Below are 24,160 nucleotides of genomic sequence, written 5' to 3' on the forward strand. Positions count from 1 at the left end.
TTAAATCTCTAGATGGAAAATTATGGCCTGTCTATACAAAGCTCTCAGTTTGTGTTCCCTGCTGTGTACACAGGTGGAAAATTGACCTCCAGATACCAAATAACAGAAAAGACGAGGAAGGGATATTGATCACACTGTCAGCCATGAGTTAGTACACAAGAGTAATACTTACGCAGACAATTCTATGTAAATCAAATGATTTCAGAGACGTCGTAGCCTTTCATTTCCTGACAAATTTTCCTGTGCTTGGCTGTGGCAAACACATCCATGAATGAGAAGTGACCAACAAGCTCGTACTGGCTGAGGTAGCTTGAAAATATATTTGCAATTTGCCCTGCACCCTCTAGTACAAAGATCAAATTTTCTTTGTTGCATTTCATCCCAGAATAATTGTTTTTTATTCTACTTGTAAACAAAGAGTAAGAACGATTCATTTCTACAATTGCAGCCCCTCCTATCTGATTACATTTGTTTGAAAACATGAGAGTGAATAAAATGGAATTGTATAGTTTTAAAGGTTTCAACCCATTGTGACTGAAAAAGAGCAGTCAGACAATTCTCATTTCCTAGCTTGCAGTGTTGGTTATGGCACACCCAGCGTTCATCTGTGTATTTTTTAAATGAAGAGGGTTTCTATCTCCATTGCCATTTTAAGCCATAAGTTCCAAATCCCCATTACTCTTTAGGTGAAAGGAATGTTATTCAATTCCCCTCTAATCATTCTACTTTATTACTTTTAGTAGTTATTGATCTCTCAGCTGCCAAGCGGGGAGTCTAAGATAATTTAAAAAAAATCTGAGAATTCAGTCAAAACTATGAAAAATTCCTCTCCAATTCCCTAAGGCAATTCAGCAAACTGTTGGAGACACTACATGTCCATGACTCATTTTAACAATCCCAGCAATTAATATTTACTCCCTACATTTGGAACTATTTCCATATCAGGGACTTGTCCTTGAAGAATCACAGTGATTCCATTCTCACCACATCTTCTTGCAAACTAGTAAACAACATCAGAAAAGTTGATAAAACACATTTAAAAGTAAAAGGCAAACAAAAAAAAGAAGCCATCTGCATAAAAATCACCATCAATGTAAGATCAAATCTTTTATTTAAATGACTAAATAAGCAAAATGTTTATTTTACTATCAAGGATTTCAGGAATGTTATTATTTTAGGGATCGTATTCCATAAGTTAGTTTGGTTTTTGTATGCAAACTGAAAGCCAGCTGTATGCAAACTGGAATGTGGGGTATGAGTCTAAAAGTTTAGTTGAAGGTACAGAATACCTAATTTCTGAAGGGGGAGTCGTACTATTGGATCAATATTTATTTATTGGCTGAGTCTCAGAGTGTGTCAATTTGATTTTTACAAGTGCTTGGTATATTTTAGAGTCTGTTTTCTTTGAATACAAAAATGATGGTGAAACAAATTGGCTAGATCCCCACATGAGTCTCAGAATACATTATCTTTGAAAACAGCCACCTTTAAGAAACGTTAAGAATGAACACCCTGCGACCATCCCCTAAAATATCATTCAATATTTCATTGATAAAGATATCAAATTAAATGGGTGACAGTGGACAATTTTGTCTCATTGCTTATCATGCAGATGAATCATTAGTGTTATGTTCCCTCTCGGAGAACTGGCAATAAGTAATTGGTTTATTATTGTCACATGTACCCAGATACTGTGAAAAACTTTGTTTGCATGCTATCCAGTCAGATCATTCCATACATAAGTACATTGAGATAGTACAAAAGGAAAACAATAACAGAATGTAGAATATAGTGTTACAGTTACATTCTTGTGACACTAACTCTCCAGATGTTACAAATTAACCTACAGCCTGCACTTTCCCATTAACCTTGCCATCTCATATCTCTAAAGCACAGTGCCCCTTTGGCCGTTTTGTGGCTTATTGCTCCTAGGGTTTCACATTGTTAATAATGGGCTGCCTCTTGGGTGCCCTTAGCTGGCTGAGTGAGACAGGACCTGGTTATGCTAGCTTTCTCTTCATGTTTTTTTTAAAAAAAAATTCCATTGGTAGTGAGTGCGCATCTCAGTCATCCACACCCATCACTGTCATGGTGATGCATCTCCATGTAGGGGCAAATAAATATGAGCACCAGTCTTAATATGCACTTGACTTTGTCACTTTGAGATTTTGAATCCATGCATTTGTGAATCCATTCTGGGACAATCTGGGGTAAGCTCTTGCTTTTTTTTTCCATTTGTTCTTTGCCATAACTTTTGATACTACTCTACTTTGGATTATAGGAATCATCAGAATAGTGTTCTTAAAAATCTCTAATTAGACTAAAAGCCCTTCAGTCCAAAGAGTGATGTCATATCAATTTCTATTCATTTATTTTTTCATTAAAGTAATGAAAATGAAATGTTGGTCCCAAAATTATGCCATTATTTTTACACTAGTATATTTTCCTAGGTCTAAGAACTGAAATAAAGGGAAAATCAAGCAAAAACGTTTTAAAATTGTTTATAAAAGCCAGGGGAAGGTAAAAAGATGGAGGGAGCTCTACTGGAGTTTCCAGAAGACATTAGTGCAGTAGCTGGATGAATCTTCACCAGTGGGATTATGAAATGAAGCCTGGTGTAAGAGGAGCAAGGGGAATGTGTTGAAATGAGTGGCTGGGGAGGATATGCAGGCTGAGGAAAATAAAGAAGATGAAAAGATTTGAAAATAAGGATTATCTCATTCAATGTCCAGGCCTTGGGAAGGACATGGTGATGAAAGTGTGGTTGAGAATGTGGGCAGGAATATTTTGAATTAGTATACTTTCCATGTCATTGTATATGGGGGATAAAAAGAAATAGTTTGGAGAACTTTGCAGAAGTACATTCTTTATATAAAATAAAATAGTAATCTGTGCTTTAGCCACATCTGTTTGGTTAGTAAATATTTAAATCTGAACCCCTTCATAGCTACACTCTTATAAATAAACTCATAGCTTAATGGTTTATCTTGCTTTTTGTCACCTCTTTATGTGTTATCAGAAATTTCTGCAGTTACCACCAGGTCACATTTAAGTAAAGTCTTGATATTTATATTGAAATTTTGGCATTCTCAAGTAATTCCAAGGGAACTCGTAGGCAATTTTCATTTGCGATGTGGTACAATGGGGAAACTGGGGCAAAGGCTCAATTCCATACACACACCTCTCACTTCAAGAGAAAATTCAATGAACAAATGGGGAAGGAAGTTACTCCTTCCCCAACTCTCCATCACGTCTAACTGTCCTCTAGCCTACACTAAAATGAATGGAATATATTATAATGCAGTGGAGAAGAACATTATCCCATGTGTTCTGCTGAACTAAAATTTATGACCATTCTTCACTGCTCAGATAGTTTTGTTGCCTTCAATCTTTCCCAGTTTTCCTATTCCCTACTTTCCTCCTAACCCCCTCCTTTCTTCTGTCTGCATGCTTTCCTTTCTCACATCCCCCTCCGGCTATTTGCCTTCAAACCCTCTCTAGAATGAGTCCAGTGAGCCTCTGTTTGACCTTCATTTCACCCTGACTCCCTGAATGCAAGCCATGAGAGGTTAACTAATACTTCAAATATTATTCTGCTCTGTCCAAAATTAACAACAGATTTTTTTTACATTATAAATATTGCTGAAGTTGATATTGGCTGGTCAATTCTAGTTATTTCTTTTGATGGGGAAGTTGTCATTTTTATATATACATATTTTGTCATAATGCCATATAATGTCTTTTAAGGCTTCCAAACATAAAAATGAAAACAAATGGAAAACTATCCTTCTGTTTAATATCTTCTCACCAGTTCATCTCCTACAATTGAACGTGAAGTATAATGAAAACAATGAGAAATAGATGGAGTAATCAGTGAAGGGTCTAATACAATAAGCCCAACATCGATGTTGATAAATGCAAATGCACAAAGCTCACATAAACACTTAGATATGTTAGCAATGAAGTATAAAATGTTCTTTTTGAATGTTAGAAAGATAAAATAAACATGGAAGATGAAGAGAAGAGAGAGTATAGAAGAACTCTGGTGATCCATGAAAGACTACTTTGTAAAATACTATGTCTTGTGAGGTAGCGAGAATACTTTGCAAAGAACGTACAAATGAGTGTGAATATAGATATCTAATATAATTAAATATGGTTATTTCACTAATGTAGTCTCCCGGGACTACAGTTAGGCCTTTAACAAGGTCTCACGTGGGAGACTGGGATCCAGGGAAAGCTGGCAAATTGGATTTAAAATTGCTTTGGTAAAAGGAGACAGAGGGTGGTAGTGGAGGGCTGATTTTTGTGATTGGAAACCTGAGACTAGTAATGTACCCTGAAGATCAGTGTTGGGACCTTTTAGTGGTTGTTATATACATTAATGGTCTGGGTACAAATGTAAGAGCTATGATTAGTAAATTTGCAGCTGACACAAAAATTGGTGGTGGTGTCAGTATTGAAGAGGATAGTCTTAGAATACAGGATGATACTGATGTTGGTAGAATGGGCTGAGCAATAGCAGATAGAATTTAAACCTGACAAGTGTGTACTTTGGGAGGACTGATAATGGTAGGACAAATGCAATAGGTTCTAGGGAATATTGCGGAGCAGACAGACCTCAGTATACAAATCCAAGGTTACCTGAAGGTGGCACCACTAGTAGGTGGATAACATGGTGAAAAATTCATTCTGGGTACTTGGCTTCATTAGTTGGGGTATAGAATATAAGAGGGAGGTTATGGTACACCTTAAGACATCCGTTAGGCCACAGACTGAAAGGACCTGATAAAGGTGTACATAATTACGAGGGGGATAGATAGGGTAAAGAGTAGGAAATCTTTCCCCTCAGCAGCTGTTAACTTTAGGGCATAGGTTACGGTAAAGGAAAAGTGGTTTACAGGGGATCTGAGGAAGAATTATTTTACCCTGAGGGTAGTTGGAGTCTGGAATATGAGTACCATGAGTTGGTGATGGGGGCAGGTACCCTCATAGCATTTAAGAAGTATTTAGATGAGAACTTGAATCATCAAGGCATAGAGGGCCATGGACCAAGTGCTGGTAGATGGGTATTTGATGATTAGCATGGGCAGGATGGGCTGAAGGGCCTGTTTTTGTGCTGTATGATGAACATATGAGAGCCAAAAAGCATTCTGATTATTCAGGCAACCCCTGCATTCGGGTTACGGAAATTTACCCTTACAGAATTCACAAATCACTACCCAAAAATTTGAAAAACAGAATGAAATTTGTTCTCCTGTAATTTATGTCATTGGGGGTGGGGGGGGGCGCCGTGTATATAAACACAATTTTTTTTTTCAACTTGTGTTTCTTGACACATGTGCAGTTGACATGGCTTTGTGTTGCAGAAAATTGTGATACGAATCGTTTTCTAGGAATGCAACTGCCCTCGCCATGGTAACACAGGGGTCACCTGTATAACATTCAGACCTATTTCTTTAAATGGAAATTCGGCTATGTGAGACAGGTTCTGTTTATATCAGGTTTTATATCTATATTTTTAAAAATTCAGCTGGTACTGAGTGGGCATTTCAGTCATCCACACTCATCACTGCCTTAGTGATGCATCTCCATCTCCTGGTTAGATGGATGGGGCAAAAAATTTGTTCACCTGCCTTAATGTGCAACTGGATGTACCCATCCATTCATGAATCCGCTCTTGGGCAATGTAGGGAAAACTCTTGCCTTTTTCATTAATTGCCACATCTTTTGATTCTTCACTGGGAAAGTCAGCAGCAGTTTATGAAAGAGGTTAGAAAGATGGACTTTATTTCAACTTTCAATAGCTCAGGATATCCCAAAGTACTTGATAGCCAATGAAGTACATTTGAAATATAGTCATTGTTGCAACATAAAAATTATAGCACTGATTTGCACAGAGCATGCTCCCATAAATAGTACTTTGAGGATTGACTAACTTTTCATTTTAAATAATTTTAATTAAATTGTGGTCAGGACTCCACAAATCACTGAAGTGCCGTTCTTCATATTCGTGCAGTGGGATATTTTGTGTGCGCCTGAAGCAAATAGACAGGGCTTGACTTTCACTAATCCATCAGAAGGAAGGTACCTCAGAGTGCAACACTCCCCCAGTAAAGTATGAGAGTGTCAATCTAAAGTTTTGTGCTCAAGGCATCAAAATGGGAATTGAACCTATAACCTTTTGATTTAACTGAATCATTGCTGACATTTCAGAATTCCTGTTATAAAAATCAATGAGTGCTGCTTTTCAGTCCTCAGACAGTAAAAAGTTCGTAGTATAGTAATTTTTTAAAAAATATTTTACTTGTGTTTATGAGATGTGTTTAACAGGGCCAATTGATTTTGGAAAATTCTGCATACAATCTTTCTTAGCATTTCAGTTCGTTTCACTGCAGAATGTTTTAATGCAAAGTAATAATTCTGTTCTTTGCTGCTTTAATACTGAACTGTACCATTCCATGGCTCGGCAATGAAGTTTATACAAGATACATTTATGATAGATCAAAGCATGCCTGAATTCTAGTTGTCATCCTTCATTACTGGTAATTAATATTTCAGTTACATAAGCTAGAATGTCCTCAATTGAAACAAAAGTGTTAAAAGAGAGCTCAATAATTTGATAACTCAGTCAGTTTTGTGTATGCCAGTGTTTTGTTTTATTCTAAACTGATGTCAAAGCAAATGCAAAAGACACACTACTCTTGAATTCAAAAGACTAACATAATTTTGAGGGGGAAAGAGTAAGAAGACTTTAAGATCAAGTAAGTTTAACCTAACTCATTCAAGTAATGGATAGCTGAATATTGTCTCCTGGCAGAAATCAAAATATTTCACATTTGTATATTTAAACAGACTAAGAGATATTAGACTGTGTACAAAGAACATAATCAACTATCTGACGTGTAGATGAATTTATACACTGTTATCAGCTAAATGTATCTCTTGTATTCAAAATGTAAAGTTCGCTAAAAAGGAATAAAGACTCATCTGCTGTAATTTAGCATTTTACATGAAGATTAGAGCAGTATTTTGTGTTCTTGTAAGTGGCTTTTTGCTAAAGCTTGAACAATTAGATAATAAAGATTTTAATATATTTGCAAATAAACTTTATAAAATCCATAGGAAACTTGACATTTATAAAGATACATTTATCATAACAGTACTTTCCAGATTGATGGCAATTGTTTATTTTGGTAGAAGCTTTAATGTGCCAGATAAACAGCTTGGATTTTTTTCTTCTACATTCTGAAACAAACCTTGTTTTTTGTGATAAAATAAAGATTGCTTTCAAATTTGACCTCAACTATTCATATAACAATACATTTTTAAAAAAAGGTTCATTTCCTTCTTGTTTAATTGGAAGGTAAGTCTATGATAAATGGAATAAGAATTTAACCAATTATAAGCCAACTTCCTCACTTTTCTGTGATATAGAACACTCAATAACCTTGACCTGGTAAGATTTGTCTATTACAAGTGAAGTCTGTAGAACAGAAAAGCTGCTTATAGCTGATAAGTACAGTAGGGTCTTTTTGCCTATCATACAGAAAGTTAATACTATACAGACTTGTCCAAGAATGGAAGGCCTGTACACTATCCAGACTTGGAGTTGTCCTGAATCACGATCTTCATGGTAGTGATCAAAGTGTGGACCATCTGGTTAGCTTCACAGTAAACAAACTGACCTGACCCTTGCCGCCAGTTTGCATGAGCATCAAAAAGAGACTCTTTCTGTGTTTCTTTGTCCTGTTGAGTACTGCTCTTTGATGTAATTGTGCCCATGACGTTCTAACTAATACTGAAATCATTTGGGTTAATTTCTCTTCCAGGCTGCATTTGGCTCAAGGTGTTGTTGCTACCATGATACGTGCAGCAAGACTCCTCTGCCTGATAAATTGAACCTTGTTTATTGTAACTGACTTGTCACAGGCTTGGTGATTAGTAACATCTTAAATTCTCTTGTAGAAAGGAATAGCTAAACATAATCTTTCTCCAGGCTGCTACTTTGAAAAGTCCCTTGTGTGTTAAAGTTACTTTTCTTAACAGGAGTATGCCAAACATTGGATGGTTACAATACATCTTTAATCAATATATTAACCATGTCTACTTTCCAGAAAGTGGTGAATCATAGTCTGACCACAAAATACCTTCATTTAGATTGCTCATGAAATACTGTAATCTAATGGAAGTAAATATTGTCAGTGGAGTTTGAAAGGACATTGCATCTATTGAGCTGTTTATATTGGCAATGAAAACTTATTCCTGAGCAGACAATTACATTCGCTGAGTTTAAATGTAGACCAACAGTGAAACATTGGAGGAAGAAAAGACTCCAATTAAATGATGGTTTTAGTTTCTGAAACAAAGCAGGAAACATCCACAACAAAAACAAAGTGCTTACTGGTTATCTGACCACAAGCCTTTCTGTGCTGTTTTCCTGGAAGCCTTCTGCACCATATCCAAGATTAGAAATTTGATCAGGACTAAATTATTCAATCAATTTGAAGGACTGATTATTAATAAAAACATATGGTTGATAAAAGACTGGCCTTCCCTATCCTATTACGTATAACACTAAAACATTATATGACAGAAAATGGATAACATTGAAAATGCAATCTGCTTCTGTTACATTAAGTATTGGGATCAAATACCTTTGTATTTGTTAGTATTCTGATGGAATTCTTTTATTGTGCAAACAGTTCATAATAATCTAGCAGAGAGCCATTGAATAATGATGTCCTCTGTCTGACTTGATGGATAAAAAATTTAAGATGTCTGGACACATCCTTTGATTTGGTCAGGTACAGTTGTGTAGTATTTCAATTGTTGATCTAATCATCCCACTTTAGTAACTTGATAATTTTAATTCCATTTAAAAAAAATCCAAAATCTGGAATTAGAAAGTTGTTATGTACCGTAGCCATGAAACTGTCAGATGGTTATAAAATTTCATCTGGTTCACAAATGTCATTCAAGAGGGTAAATCTCCCATCCTAGTCTGGGTTAACATATATGCAGGTCCAATCTCGCACCGACATGCTTAATTCATAACCACCCTCTAATATGGCTTTGAAACCCCATCTGTTGTACCAAATCATGTCTGTAAGTTTGGTGGTGAGTAAGAATGGGAGAACAGTGTACTCATCTCAGGCAACTTCATAAAAAGTTGTCCTCATTACTATCTGGGCAGTGGTGCCATTGTTAGAATCATCTCAGGTTGGTCATAACTGCTTAACAGTCATCCTTACAGAATCATCCTTCGAAAAAATGTTGCAGGACAAATCTTCCAGAAATAGAGGTATTCAATAGTGGTAGGGGAACGGAGAGGGTTGGGTATGATATTGCCCTGTGGGTTAAAGATTGTCTCAACTTGCACGAGGACTGAAAGCTTGAAGTCAAATATGGACAAGGCAATTTTCTGTGAATTACCATGTACCATGGAATCAGTACTTCATGGGGAAGATGATTCAGAGGAATTGCTAAAGGTAGAATGGGGACAAACTACAGTCTGGGAGGGACTTGATAGTTAAAACAATAATGCAGCCGAGCAAATCATGGCTGCTCAATTGGGCTTGCAACAAGCAGCAAAGGAACCAACATGAGGGAGTAACTTGATCCTGTCCTCCCTGCTCCACTACCTGTAGATTTATCTATCCACAATGTTATTATAGGCATTATCATCGGGCAATCCTCAGAGAAACCAAGTCTCGTCTCCACACAAAAGACACCTTTTTTTATGTGGCACTATCACTGTACCAAGTGGGAGAGATTAAGGGCAGAACTAGACATGCATGAGGGCTGTAGGTCCACAGGGAAGCTCTAGCTGGCTGCAGAGCATGTGGCAATGTTTCTGCACCAATGCACTCTTGGAACAGAATTTGGAGCACATTTGCAAGCCAGATCCATGCGCACTTTACTTTGCTCTGCACTTGGACTCACCACTGAGTTCAGGGACTTTAATGAGGGTCACAGTCCCCACCACCTGCAGCTAGTCATTGCTAGCAGCCCACTTCATCCTGCAGCAGTGACACCAGTAACGTATTGGGAGCCGTGCACCCACAAAAAATTTGTTCAGCCAGTGACTGCAAGCCAGGATCAGCAAGGTAACATCGCATGGATAGAATGTTTGGCTAACAGGAAACAAGAGTGTAGCCATAAATGGGTTACTTTTTAGTTGGCAAGTTATTGTAATGATTGAACAACATATTTCATGACGTGTCAGTGATAATAAACCTGATGCTGATGTTCCACAGGGCTATCTGTTGGGGTCTCGCTTGTTTTACAATTCACCTACGTGACTTGGATGAAGGCATCAGAGGAAAGCTTCCTAAGTTTGATGATGAGACAAAGATAGGTAGAAAAGCAAGTTGTGAAAAGGACATGATGAAATATAGATTTGAGTGGGGAAAGAGCTGACAACTCGAACATAAGTGGGAAAACATGAAATTGTCCATTTTGAAAGGAAAAAAAAATGTGCTATTTAAGGGGGAGAGAGATTGCAATAGCTTGGAGATGTCGAGCAAACTGGGTGTATTAGTGCATGATTTGCAAAAGGCGTGTATGCAGGTATTGTTTGCAATTAGCAAGGTAATGGAATGTTGTTAATTGAATTTCAATCCAAAGGCAGAGAGTTCATACTTCATTTTTATAGGGCATTGGTAAGACCACACTTGGAGTATTGTGAACAGTACTGGTCTCTCGATTTAAGGATCTAAATTCTTTGGAAACTGTTCAGCAAAGATATCTAGAGTATCTGGAATGGATAGTTTCTTTTATGAGGGTAGGTTAGACAGCACAGACTTGTATCCACTGGAGTTTAGAAGAGCAAGAGGTGACTTAATTTAGGATCTTTTGTGTTTCAATAGTTTTAAGACGTGACGAGGATGTTTCCACTTGGGATAATCAAGACATGGATGAGGGATTGTCCATTTAAGATGTATAGTAAAATGTTTACTATCCATCTTAAACAAGATCGAGTTTGTGGAACTCACTTTTCAAAGGGCAGTGGGAAAATTGTATTTTAATATTTATATGACTTACCATATAATCTATCTACATAATATGGGGGGGGGGTTGATTGAAAGGTTGCTGTGGGCATTCAGGATCAGAGCTGAGGTTTCAATCAGATCAGCGTTGGTGTTAAATGACAGCAGGCTCAAGAGGCTGATTGGCCTACTCCTGCTTCTATTTGCTACGCTTGTGTCCAGCCCCTTGTTTGAATCTCTCCACAATCGGAACTTACATTCAAGGATCTAAATAAATTAATATCAGTAATGATAACCAAGAAACTATTAGATTGTTTATTAATGGCAATGTTTTAGTTTTAAATATCCTTCAGTGATGAAAATCCTTCAGTGATGATTTGTGACAGCAGACCCAGCAATGTCTTCTGCATACTGTTCAAATGATGTGATCAGCATTTATTGTACATTCCTAGCTGCACTTGTACAATTTGTCAAATGCAAATAAGCTAAAATTTGATTCATAGCCAAAACCTGACAAATAGTGAAATAAAGCATTGGGCAACTTAAAGTGAATTATATCACTTACATATTTTCTGCTAATTTGCATATTTTATCTAATCAAATCTAGAAAATAATTCCCCAGACCAGGTAGCATATTGCTTTTCTTGTGTTGGTACATTGAGTAGATTGGAGATGTTGGCAGAGCAGTATCATGGCAGTGTATTTTATCAAGACTAACTTCTGAAGGTGCTGTTACCTGTCATCAACAACTGCAGTGGAAGACCACAAGAAAAATGTTCAGCTTTTCTGCTGAAAGTAATGTGGACGAGGGTAACTGTTATCCAACCTAATTTTTTTTTCCTGCCTTCTGTCAGTTTACACCATCTTGCAAGTGGATGACAAAAGTAGCCAGTGTTTGTGTAATATTGGTTGCTACATACATGGGAAGATTGATGAAGATGGGGAGAAATTTTGCCCTCCATTTTTGGAGCAAGTGGCATTGTTCAATATCCATTACATTTTTAACAATGAGTAGTAATTACAAAATCATTTGGGTGTAACCCAGCTTTCCATATTTCCTTCAAGAACAACACAGAAGCATGATATAGTTGCAAATATCCATAATTTAGTAAATCCTCAGTGGAAACTGCTTAATTGGTATGTTAAAGAGGAAATCTCCTTACAGATGTCTTTTATTACAATCTTGAAGTCATTTTAGATCTCTTCATCTATCATTGCATAACCTTTACGTGATGAATATTCTGGGTTAAAAAGAGGAAACAGCTTGATGGAAAATCTTGGACCATTAGGGCAAATATCAGGCCAGTGAGAACCAGAGTTACTTATTTTCCTAGGCAAAGTCTTGAAGAAGCCACTATTTTGTTAATGCTTTGATTAAAAAAAATCTCTATTGTATCCATGAATAGACCCCATCAGATATGAGCTGAGCTGCCAACATCAATATGTATTCTTGCTTTAGTGTTTTATAAATTTTCTGCACTTGTTTGTGTACTTACCAACGATGTTATCTATCCAAAGAATTAGCTTGTTATGCATCTGTAACTGAGTGTTGCTTTGCTGTGCACATAACCCTCATTTCTAAGCCAGTGTGCTGGGTGGACTAATGTTTGCTTCAACTGTTTTGTGCCAGACCATTTCCCTTTTAAATAACCCAGCTGGAAATAAGGGAAATTACCAGAAAGAACTTGCATTTATATTGCACTATACATATCCTCAGGCCATAAAGGTATTTCACAGCCAATAAAGTACTTCTGAAATGTGGGCACAGTGTCAATGTAATAGCCCATTTGTGCAGAGACAGTTTTGACAAGTAGTAAGAAAGCAAATGGCTACGATACATTTTTGGTAGAATTAGTTTAGGGATAATAGTTGGCCAAGAATTTAGGGTGATACCTTTCTGACTTGAGTAACTGCCTTGGGCAGGCACAGTAGTGTAGCGGTTAGCATTACGCTTTACAGCGGCAGCGACCTGGGTTCAATTACTGCCGCTGTCTATAAGGAGTTTGTACGTTCTCCCCATTGTCTGCGTGGGTTTCCTCTGGGTGCTCTGGTTTCCTCCCACATTCCAAAGACGTACAGGTTAGGAAGTTGTGGGCATGCTGTGTTGGCACCGGAAGCGTGGCGACACTTGCGGGCTGCCCCCCCAGAATGCTCTACGCAAAAAGATACATTTCACTGTGTGTTTCAATGTACATGTGACTAATAAAGATATCTTATAATGTCAGAGAGGAATAGCAAGAAACTTGTTTAATATCTCATTCTAAATTATGGTAAAAGATGGACTTGCATATTGATGTCAATTATGAGGGTTAAATAGTAATGCATTCCCATACAGAAAACCACACCAGACAACTGAAATGGTAGCTCGAAGGAAGATAAGAGTCAATGCAGAGCAAAATTAGGCATGGTGTATAAATGACCACTGTTTTGTGGTATTGCTGAAGAGAAGTTTACTTCATAGGACAATTGTTCTGATCACTCCCTTGGTTTTATACCTTTTGGGGACATTCATACCTGACTACATGTTGTTAGATTAGTACTTCTAATTAGTAAATAGTACAAAAAATAGGGGAAAATAGTACCAAGCTTCAGTTATATCTTCCTGACTTGATAGTCTGCATACCTTGGCACATACTCAAACACAGCAAATGAGCAACTACTTCTTTGAATATGTCGTATTTTACTTCTTGCTTCCTGCAGTAATTTGCACTGCTCAGTACTTGTATCTTGAAGTTGCTTGAGGCTAACTGGGAACAGTTTTATTAAACTAGAAACATTAAAACAGTAGTGTTAGTCTTCTGCTTTTTATCATTGCACAATTATGCTCTGATCATAGATACAACTTCTGTTTATCCTTTCCAAGCACAGCTTTAAAAAAACTTGAGGCAAATAGAAAAAGCTTTGGAAGAATGTTTAACGACTTGCTCATAACTATGTTATTTATACCTAATACTTTCTGGTAATGTTGATACTACCACAACTGTTAATATTTGTTTTTGATGTAGGTAATGTTGGATATGTCACTTTTAATAATGAAAACAGTGCAGCTAAAAAAAATTCTAGTGTGTACCCTAATTGTCCTGTATGCATTAGCTTAATGTCCTCATTTTTACATACATAAATATACACACACACACACACACACACACAATGACCAGAATCCACATGATTATTTAGTAACCACGGGGATAGAATGCTATTGTACCTTCTTAATTTGTCAATTCAGTTGAACACTGCATTATTTTAAGATCAGCTCTAAAGTGACAGTAAGAAAGCAAATTAGCACATTAATTTACAGACTATACTTGGAAACAGTGCAAAAAACCCCAAAATCACTTAACCTAAACTATTCCTATTAATTTGTACAACTAAATAGGTGGGGGGCTCTAAAGAGTAGAAAACAAACTTTTGCAACTTTATGGAGACACAAGAGACTGCAGACGTTGTAATCTGGAGCAAAAAAAAATTGCTGGAGGAATTCAGCAGGTCAGGCAGCATCTGTAGGGGGGTGGTTGACATTGAGTCAAGGTCCTGCATCAGTTCTCCTTGCATTTGAATAATGTGATGAGTATTTCAGGATCATAACTTGCATTTAACTCTTGACTGATCCAGTGTCTCGACTCAAAATGCCGACCATCCCTCTGCCTCCACAGATACTGCCTGACCTATTGAGTTCCTCCAGTTGTTTTTTTTGCTTTTGCAACTTTGCTCCTGGTCATGAGAGTACCAAATCATACCAGTGTTGCACATTTGTTCCCGAATCCATAAGCACAAGTTTCTCTTTGTGTGAGTTAACCTTCTGGGTGTAAGTCACCTCCAGTAAGCCTAACTAGAGTAAGAAAAATAAATGTAATTGAATTTCCATGAGCTGCAAGTTAGTTGCTTGTCATTGGCACCTTTCTAATAATTGTGCCCATTTGCAGGACTTGAGAAAAAACAACATTCTGATAGGTGTACTTTAGATTTGCTATTGTTTGAAAAAATTACCACATAGCAGACTATTGTACCTGATTTAGTTTTTTTTTCACAATTTATAAAAGACAAAGAGCAAAACAGCACATTTATGATACCCCTATTTTCAGCGGATCACCATTTTTGCATGAGGGATTATTTAATGCAAATTAAATGTTTACACAACGTTTTAAAATGTGTACTGGCTTTAAGAAAAGCAATTGGCAAGCAGGTTGGGGAAAAAACTTGTTCCAGTTTCTGTCATCTTAGGCAGTCTCTCAGCATCAAGAATGACTTGCTTCTACTCCAAGTTGTGAAGTAGCTAATGAAGCCAAGGTGCCTGACAGGATAGGCAAGTGGGTGTTTTGTGAGGTTATGCTGTTTATGCAGGGCTTATGTATCGGATGCATGGTTTATGTATTGAGTAGGGAATGCACACAAAGTTGCAATTCTTGGCTACGACTACTCCCGAATCCATTCAGGTTAAATTAAGGATAAATGAGTAGCAAAAAAAGAGATACTCAAATCATGTTATTCAAATGGAAGGAGTATTTCAGGGTTATGACTCTCATTTAAATCTGGACTAAAGGATGGCTTTGTTCTCATTCAGAAAGCTGAGGAAACTAAAGATCTCAAATATTATAGGCACAACTACAGTAAAACTCCAATAATTCAGCACTCTTAGGACTTTGGTGCTGGACCAGCTGACTTTTCTGGGCTAGTGGACGTTATTCCCATTAATACTGCAACTCAGACAATTTCCTTCTTTTAAAACAAAACACATCAGTATAATAAATTTTCTAATGAACCAGGTGAATTTAAAAAAAAAGCACAGGAAACTGAGCCCCAGTGAGTTAAAAAGGATTATGGGAAACAGGGAGCCAGATTGTGAACTACATGATTTCTAAACAGCTGGATAGCAGATTATTGGAGTTTTACTGAATGTAAATATTAAATAGCAAGTTAGAATTAATAAAAGGCATCCTCTGTTGTGAATGTGAAGTAACCTGGTGTTTTATTATTCATTATGGAAGATACACAAACTTGAAAAATGTAAAACATATAAAAGAGCTTAAGGGCTGCCATCTTATGAGATAAATATTCATACACAGTCATAGCGTACAACAGGGTACAATGATAGTGTGAAATTCAACAAGCTCTCCACTGAAGTTAGTTAGTTTTATAAAAAAAATTATACTATGCTTTGTACAAACATCACATTTGTTCTGAGTAATATGCAGTGGATTGCTAGAATTGTTTTTGGAGATTTCGGCATTCCTAAAGAATTTGTAGATATTACAGTGTATTTCAGAGTAATAGTGTTTAAAATTAAAGGAAATAGAACTATTGTAATAAATCCAAATATATGCAACTAATAAACCATTTATTCCATTTACTGTCAATGAAGAATGATAGGTACAAATCTTTTCCTGCCTTACCTGAAATAATTTACACAGAAGGAAGCTAGATTATCTCCAAGTAGTGATTATATAAATTTTCCTCTGCATTTCAACAGCTTTAAGATGCTATTAAAACAGCTGTTTCCTTGCACAAATGATTTTAAAACTCAACCAACATTGTAGTGTAATTATAACAAATGTAGCTGCTATTTAAGTGAAACCAGTTTTGCCACTATGCAGTAAATCAATCAAGCATATCAATATCAACGTAAAAACCACTGGTCTACAATGTGTCTATGAAAAATGATAGTTTCTTAACTGCTTTTTAGACTAAAGTGAAACAATTCTACAGTTATTAGTCTGTAAACCTGTACTGCAGAATATGAAGTTAACTTGAATCTTGTCTTCACCAAATTCCAACTTAGGCAGAAGATGTAACACTTTGCTTGTAGACAGCATGGTATGCATTTCGCAGGAGGACATAGGGAAAACAAGATTCCAGCAGATCCATTGTCAGAAAAGGAGACTCTTGAACAATCTGCAGAAAATTTCAGCCACACGTTACCCAATGATTAAATCTGGTGGCATTTCAATCACCAAAGTAGGCCACACTGCCATGCTTATGTCATGGTTCAAACAAACCACAAAAGTCTCAACAAAACTACTGCTAGCAGCTCAGCCAGAGCATCATAAATAACACTCTAAACAATCCTTTAAAGAAAAGGGGGTCTGTAAGTGCAAACTTAAAACAAATACTGTGGGTCATTTTTCAAAGCATGACAAGCTGGATGTTTGCAAATGAGCTCATAACATAAAACATGACTGCTAAGTGCAAGCAATTACCCTGGTTATCAGAGTTTGCCCAAATCTAAATAGATTTTGTAACACTGTTCTAATTGTTTACTACTGTGACTGCATAACCAGGAAAAAGACTGTAGGTTAAAAAAAATCAAGATTAAGTCATTGTAGTAGTAGAAATATGATTACAATCAAGAAAGATATACAAGGCTGCTATTTGGCAATGAGCAATAGACCACTGCAGAGTTGTGCAGCTGATGCCAACTTACCTCTAAAGAGGCAAGGCTGCACAAGACTCTGGCAAATAAGTTTAGGTAAAAGAAGTTTATAGCAAAGATAAATTTAACTACTTGGTTGGCACAGGTGGAAGGGCAAAATGTTTTCCTCTTATTAATGACTGTAAATTTCTATGACATGGCTGCATATAATCTAGCTGTAAATAATGTAAGTTAATACTCACCATGTCCAGCAGAAGGTAAACAGATTCTCTGTTTCTGGTAGTGGTCTTGTCAGTCTCTTGTCCAATTTTTAACAAACTTGAAGATGCAAGCTATAGAAACATTGTTGAGTATATTATTAGTGATGTCAATGACTAGCTATAGCACTTTTTGTTAAGAAATACAATATCTACAAATTGAAGATAGTTCAGACAGCAAGTCAAAAGGTGAAAAATGAAAGGGTTGAAGTTAGTTGTGCATCATCTGATAATGATGCAGTAGTTTCCTTTATACCAAGTACTGAAGTTACACGAGATGAGGAGAGCTACTAAAATGCAATAAAAATGTGAGAATTGCAAACAGCAAAAAAATTTGCCAGAGTTGCCAAAACTACACAAAAACTACATAAACACTCTAAATTGGTTTCCAGTGGAGTAACAAATAGATATAATACAAATTAAAAAGGCAGCAATGGAAATAAACATTAGATTTAAGATAAAACCTCCAGGAGAAGAGTTTCTAGCTTCAAGGAACTAAACTAAACCGTAGATGTGAAAAAGGCAGATACACTGGTAATAACTTGCCAAACCTCTCCAGAGTCATGTACTGTACGTATCAGTTTGAAAATTGTGAAAGATGCACCATTATTTAGGGAAAAAATGGAGAGAAGAAACAAGGTCGCTAAAGGTCTCATAGCCTAATGTCTATTTTGTGGAAATTGCTGGAATCTGTCACCATTATTGAATATTTGTGCAAGTGTAAGATGATCTAAGAATTTAAGGTAGATTTCTGGGACTCATTTTGAGGGAGATGCAACCTTGATTGAGCCAGGACTTCCAAGAAGTCAGGCTTTGCCAATTTGATTCATTCCACATGATGCCAAGTAGCAACTGAGAGCACCAGTTACAGCAAAGTCCATGGGACCAGACAACATTCCAGCTGTAGCATTGAAGATTGCTCCTAAACCACCAGGACCTCTAGCCAAGCTGTTCCAGGACAGTTACAACACTGGCATCTACCCAAAGTGGAAAATTGCACAGCTATATCCTGTTCACACAAAGTAGAACCAATCAATTTATCCAAATACCACCCACGTCTACCTCAATGATCAAAGTCATGGAAACAGTCATCAGTAGTCCTGGCAAACAGCACTAACTCACCAATGCTCTCCATGTTTCACCAGGACTTCTCAGTTCCAGATCACATCAGTCTTGGTCCAAAGATGGACGAGGATCTCGGTTCTAGAGGCGAGACACTATTTGACAGTGCGTTATCAAGTTGCCCTGAAAAAACTGAAGATTGGGCCAAGGAAAATGCCCTCAGGAACTCCCTCACAGCAGTCTTTCCACTGTTATCACCATTGAACAGAAGCACAATTGGACCAACCACATAAATAATTTGGCTAGGAGAGCAGGTCAAAGGCTGGCTATTCTGCAGTGAATGACTCCCTAAAGTCACTAGAGTCAACCCAAAGTCCTTCCACAAGTCAGAACTGCAATGGAATATTCTCCCCTGACCTGGATGAGTGTAGCACCAACAAGCATCATGATTTACAATTCCATGCAGGGCAAAACAGTTGACTTGACTGGCACCTTATCAACCATCTTTGGAGCACAGTGACCACTGTGTACATCTACAAAATGCACTGCAGTTACTTGTCCAGACTACTCTTGACAGTACCTCCCAAACTTGTGTGCTCTACCAAGGACTGCATAGGAACACTACCATCGACAGGTTCCCATTCAAGTCACACACTAGACTGATTTAGAAAATACATTACTAGCCCTAAATCCTGGAACTCCCTCTCCCAACAATACTGCGGGAATATTTTCACCAAAAAGACACTGGTTCAAAGAGGCAACTCACCACACCAACTCAAGGGCAATTAGAAATGGGCAATAAATAATTGCTTTGCCAGGAACATCCAGCTCCTGAAAATGAATAAAAATAAAATCTTCTTGGCTGCTGCTTGTTGCAGGAGAGATCTTTAGTTTATCCAGCAGAAATGGAACCTCCACATTGACTTGGAAAGGAAAAGGCACAAAGCAGGAAAATATGACAGAGTTAGGAAGTTTGGAAGGCAGAAGAAACAGGGGCAAATAAAAACAAAAATTTGGCAGCATTTAATCATATATACTTTAACACAAGGAATTGAGGAATATGGAGATGAGATGAACAGATATGCAAATGGACTGAAGATACAAACTTTTATTGCAATGTTTAATGAGGACAGGAATTGGATATGTGGCTTCTGAATCAATTGGGAATTAAAGAGAAAAAAAACAATGGCAGATACAATTATATTTTTAAAAAAACAATTGTAACTACAAGGACATGATACTGGAAGTATAAACAAATGAGTTTATAAGGGTTGACCCGAGGAGAAAAGATGAAAAATTTCACTGCCACCAAAAAGGGACTGGAAATAGCCCCTTGAAAACAGAGCATCAGAACCGAGAGGCAATCAAAGAGGAGACGAGAGTTCAGAACAAATATATTTTTAAGGAAGGTGGTAGGGCTCCCATCCAGATCTACTTCTTGGATATTAAGAATAGGATAAAGTATTTTAAAAAAGGAAGCTTATTCTCATACTGGAACCATGATAGCAGCAGCAACATTGGGAGTACAGAAACGACAGGAATGATTTTAAAAAGGAGAATTGGAAGATACTAGATGAGATAAAATTATTAAGTAAAATTAGGGAAGCTGCAAAAATGTTTTCTAATTATTTATCTGGCTCTTAATCTTAAGGAAATATGGCCTCTTAGAGACCAAGATGTGCAGAGATAATGTGAGTATGGTTCTAAAGTAAACACTTTGCATCTGTCTTCATTTAACAGGCAAACAATTCATTTTGCAGTTAAGACTGTGTGTGAAATATTTCAATAGAATATGAAATGAGAGAAAATAGAGTTGAGCATCTTGAAAGTATATCAATTGCCGGTCCAGCATGAAATATACCATGAACTCCAAGTTGTTAAGAGAAGCAAGGCAGGAAATAGTGGAGGGGAGGCGTGGGTGGTAGTGTTGACCACCATTTTCTAATCTTCTCTGGCTAAAGGTGTGCTATCAGACAATTGCTAAAAGGTGGCATTGCTCAAAAAGGAAGACATGGATAGGACAAGTAATTATAGTCCAGTCAATATCATGTCTACAGTTAGTGAATTATTGGAGAAAATTCTGAGGGACAGTTTCAGTCTTCGTTTAAAATGGCATGCATTAACCAAGGGCAGTATGATTTGCTAAAGGAAAGTCACATCGAACTTTACTGATTATTTTTTTGCAGTTAGAGGGATGATTTGAGGATAATACATTAAATTGTTTCTAAATGGATTTTATCAAGGCTTTTGACAAAGTCCCAGTGGCAGAGTAGTCAGAAAAGCAAAGTCAAATTTTGCTCAGTGACAGGAGCAAACGGTAAAGTTTGATTTTTTTTAAATGACTGAATTATTATTTATAGTACTTTGAGAGTTCAATGCTACATCCCTTCCACTTTTGAGGTATATATCAATGATTTAGACTTAAATTTAGGAATTATGATTATGTTTGCAGATGATACAAATATGGGACATAATTGATACCAAGGATGAAAATTAAATACTACAATCAGGTTTCAATGGTTGGTGGTAAATGGAATTCAATCTGGATAAGTATGAGGTGATGTATTTAGGGAGGGCAATCACAGCAAATGAACACAAAATAAATGGCAGCGTGCAGAGAACCGTAGGGAACGGGAACGTATTCACAGATCCCTGAGGGTGATAAAGGCAGATAGATCAGGTGACTGAGACAGCATATGGGAAACCTGACTGGCAAAAAAAACGTAACAGCAGTTTTCTGGAACTACATTAACACTAGTTGGGTCACAGCTATATTACTGCATAGTTCTGGTCACCACATTATAGCACGTATACACTTGTGTTAGCCAGAGTGAGCACAGGAAATTAACATAGACATCTATGTGGACTGGAAAATTTTAGTAAACAGAAAGACTGGATAAACTGGGGTCACATTCCCTGAAATATAGACGGCTGAGGGAGATACAATTAAAGGTGTATAAAACTGAGGAATCTAGATAGATCTAATTCCATGAGCAGAGCCAATAACCAGGAGTCATAGATTAAAAAAAACTATTGAAAGTAGAAGAAAGTAAATTTCAACCAGACAGCAGTAATGATTTGAAACTCCATGTCCTGAAAAAATGGTGGAGGCAGAAATCCTCATTTCAATTAAAAAGCACTTATATAAGCTTCTAAAATGTCATATCCTCTTAGGCTATGGATAGAACTAGAAAGTGGGATGAGGCTGCATAGTTCTTTTTGGATCAGCACAGATACAATGTGCCAAACTGCCTAGTTTAATGCCATTAACTTCTGTTTGTCTATTTAAGTGTTGGCTACCTTTTTTTGTTTGGTTACTGGCATGGTGGAGCAGGAAGCATGCAGGGAGGCTGCCTATATAAACAGCCAGAATACATTTGATAAGGGATTATTAGCAAAAATGACATGGATCAGCAGTTGGATGGGAGGCAGGAGACAGTAGGGAACATTCTCAGAATGGCAGGATGGGCAAATTGCTGCTCCCTGGAGATCTGGTCTGGAGCCTCAGCAATTGCTTAGAAATAAAACATTATTCCACCAGCCAATTTTCCAATGAACCTATTTAGGAGGTATAGCAAGTTAGGTGGATGCAAGGAGGCAGTTAGAAAGGGACATGGCAGAATAAGTGAATGGCCAAAACCAGAGCATTTAAATGGAAAAGGTGCATTTTGGATTAGAGACAAGGTATTCATAATATTTTCTTAATACTGAGAGGATTGGAAGAGTGGATGAACAAGGTAATTTCGATAAGAAGATGCATGTCACAAAAAAGCACAAGAATACAGACTTTTATTTCAAGGAAGCTGGAAGTAGCGAGGAAGTGATATGGACTTTAAAAATAGGACCAGGCCATGCAAGAGTAAAAACCAGAAATACAAAGTGTAATGGAAATTTGTAACTTATCCTCTAAATGACTAAGTCAATTGAATTTACGACAGAGTTTGATAGATTTATAGGAGGTATCAAGTGATAAGTAGCAAAGACAAGGAAGCAGAAGCTGCACTGTCCAGCCATGATAGAATTGAATGGTAAACAGGCTTGAGGGCTAATTGGCGTGGTTGTGTTGCAAATGAGGAACAGATCTCTCTTCCACTTTCTGGTACTTAAGTAAAAGCAGTTAAGAATAACGTTTGAAAATAGCAATTGGAAACATTTTATCCTTTAAATTGCAAGCACCTCCAAGGAATTCTTGGATGCCTGGGTAGTAAGATTTTTTCTTTCAAATATTTCAGGGCAATTTTACAAATTTGAATTCCCAGCACAGGGCTTTGCATGCCTGGAGCTCATATCAGAGATTGGGCCGAGGTCACCACAGTCACAACACTGCCCATTAACTTTAATGGGCGGAAAATCCTGCTGCATGCACATTGTGCATGAATTCCTGATGTGCAATCCTACAGCCTGAAAGTTTGCTTCAGGACTGCAAATTCATTAAATTGACTTTTACTTCTGCACCACTCTTTGAAATATATACTCCAACAATAGTATTCATTACCCTCCTAAAAGCCTTTTTAAAACAGTTAAGTTTCAGAAATGTAATTCCTGCAACTTTCTCTGCATCTATTCTCCATTAATTTTATAATAATTCTTTGTTAAACTGAAACAATCAGAAAAAAATCTACATTTCTTCAAATGACCAACTTACAAACTTCGAATAAAACAAAGTGATCCAATTTCAAAAGTAGACGTGTTCCTAACATTTCAATTGTGTTCACCCTATCAGTCCTTCCTTTCTCAATTTCTCTATCGATTAAAATCACCTAGTCTACTTCCTTCCCAATAATCGTGACCTTATATTCCAGAAAAAGTTTCAAGTTGTATTCTTGACTTCTTACTTAAAGTTCTCCTTATATCATTAACTTCAGAATGCCAATTTATAAGCCAAAAACTACAATCATTCAATACAGCATATAAACTAGCTATCTGGCCTATTGTGTCTGTGCCAGCCCCCAAGAGCCAACATGTCCCACTCCTCTGCTCTTTCCCTAGAGCTTTGCAAATTCCTACCTTTCAAATGTTTAACCAATTACCTTTTGGGAGTTATTGAACTTGCTTCCACCATTTCAAGGCATTGCTTTCCACATCACTCGTTGTGCAATTATTTCCCCTCTCTTATATCACCACTGCCTTTGACACTGGTATTAGTTTGCTCATTTATTTTACTCAAAATTTGGTCATCTTTTCAAAAACCTATCATGTTTTCATTAAACTCCTGTTTCTCCCACACATGAAGTCTCCCATCCTTTGTATCATTGAGGTAAATCTGTTGTGCAGTCCCCCTGCCTCTGGCAGGTGTACTGAGGTGTGGTGCCCAGAACTGAACACCATACTCCTTTTGAGGTCTAACCAGTGCTTAATAAGTATCAGCAAAATATTCTTGCCTTTGTACTTTAGCTTCAATTCAGGACCAATGCCTTTATCAAATTTCCACTTTGTTCTGCCACTTTCAGAGTTGTACATTCCCCAGCTCTGTCTGCAACTGT

At 37.1% G+C, this 24,160-nt stretch overlaps 1 protein-coding gene across 2 annotated transcripts in view; it reads right to left on the minus strand.

Moving 5' to 3' along the window:
- Positions 1–15,937: 15,937 nt before the first annotated feature.
- Positions 15,938–24,160, minus strand: part of nckap1 (NCK-associated protein 1) — a 119,518-nt gene continuing 111,295 nt past the window's right edge. For both annotated transcript variants that reach the window (XM_052021405.1, XM_052021397.1), the window contains 2 exons: positions 17,601–17,690; positions 15,938–16,880 (listed from right to left, as the gene is read on the minus strand). In XM_052021405.1, coding sequence (XP_051877365.1) covers positions 16,764–16,880; positions 17,601–17,690 — 207 coding nt within the window. In that variant the 3' untranslated portion in view covers positions 15,938–16,763. The remainder of the gene's footprint in view (positions 16,881–17,600; positions 17,691–24,160) is intronic.

This window comes from Pristis pectinata, chromosome 1, assembly GCF_009764475.1.
Source record: "Pristis pectinata isolate sPriPec2 chromosome 1, sPriPec2.1.pri, whole genome shotgun sequence".
Classification (NCBI taxonomy): Eukaryota; Metazoa; Chordata; class Chondrichthyes; order Rhinopristiformes; family Pristidae; genus Pristis; species Pristis pectinata.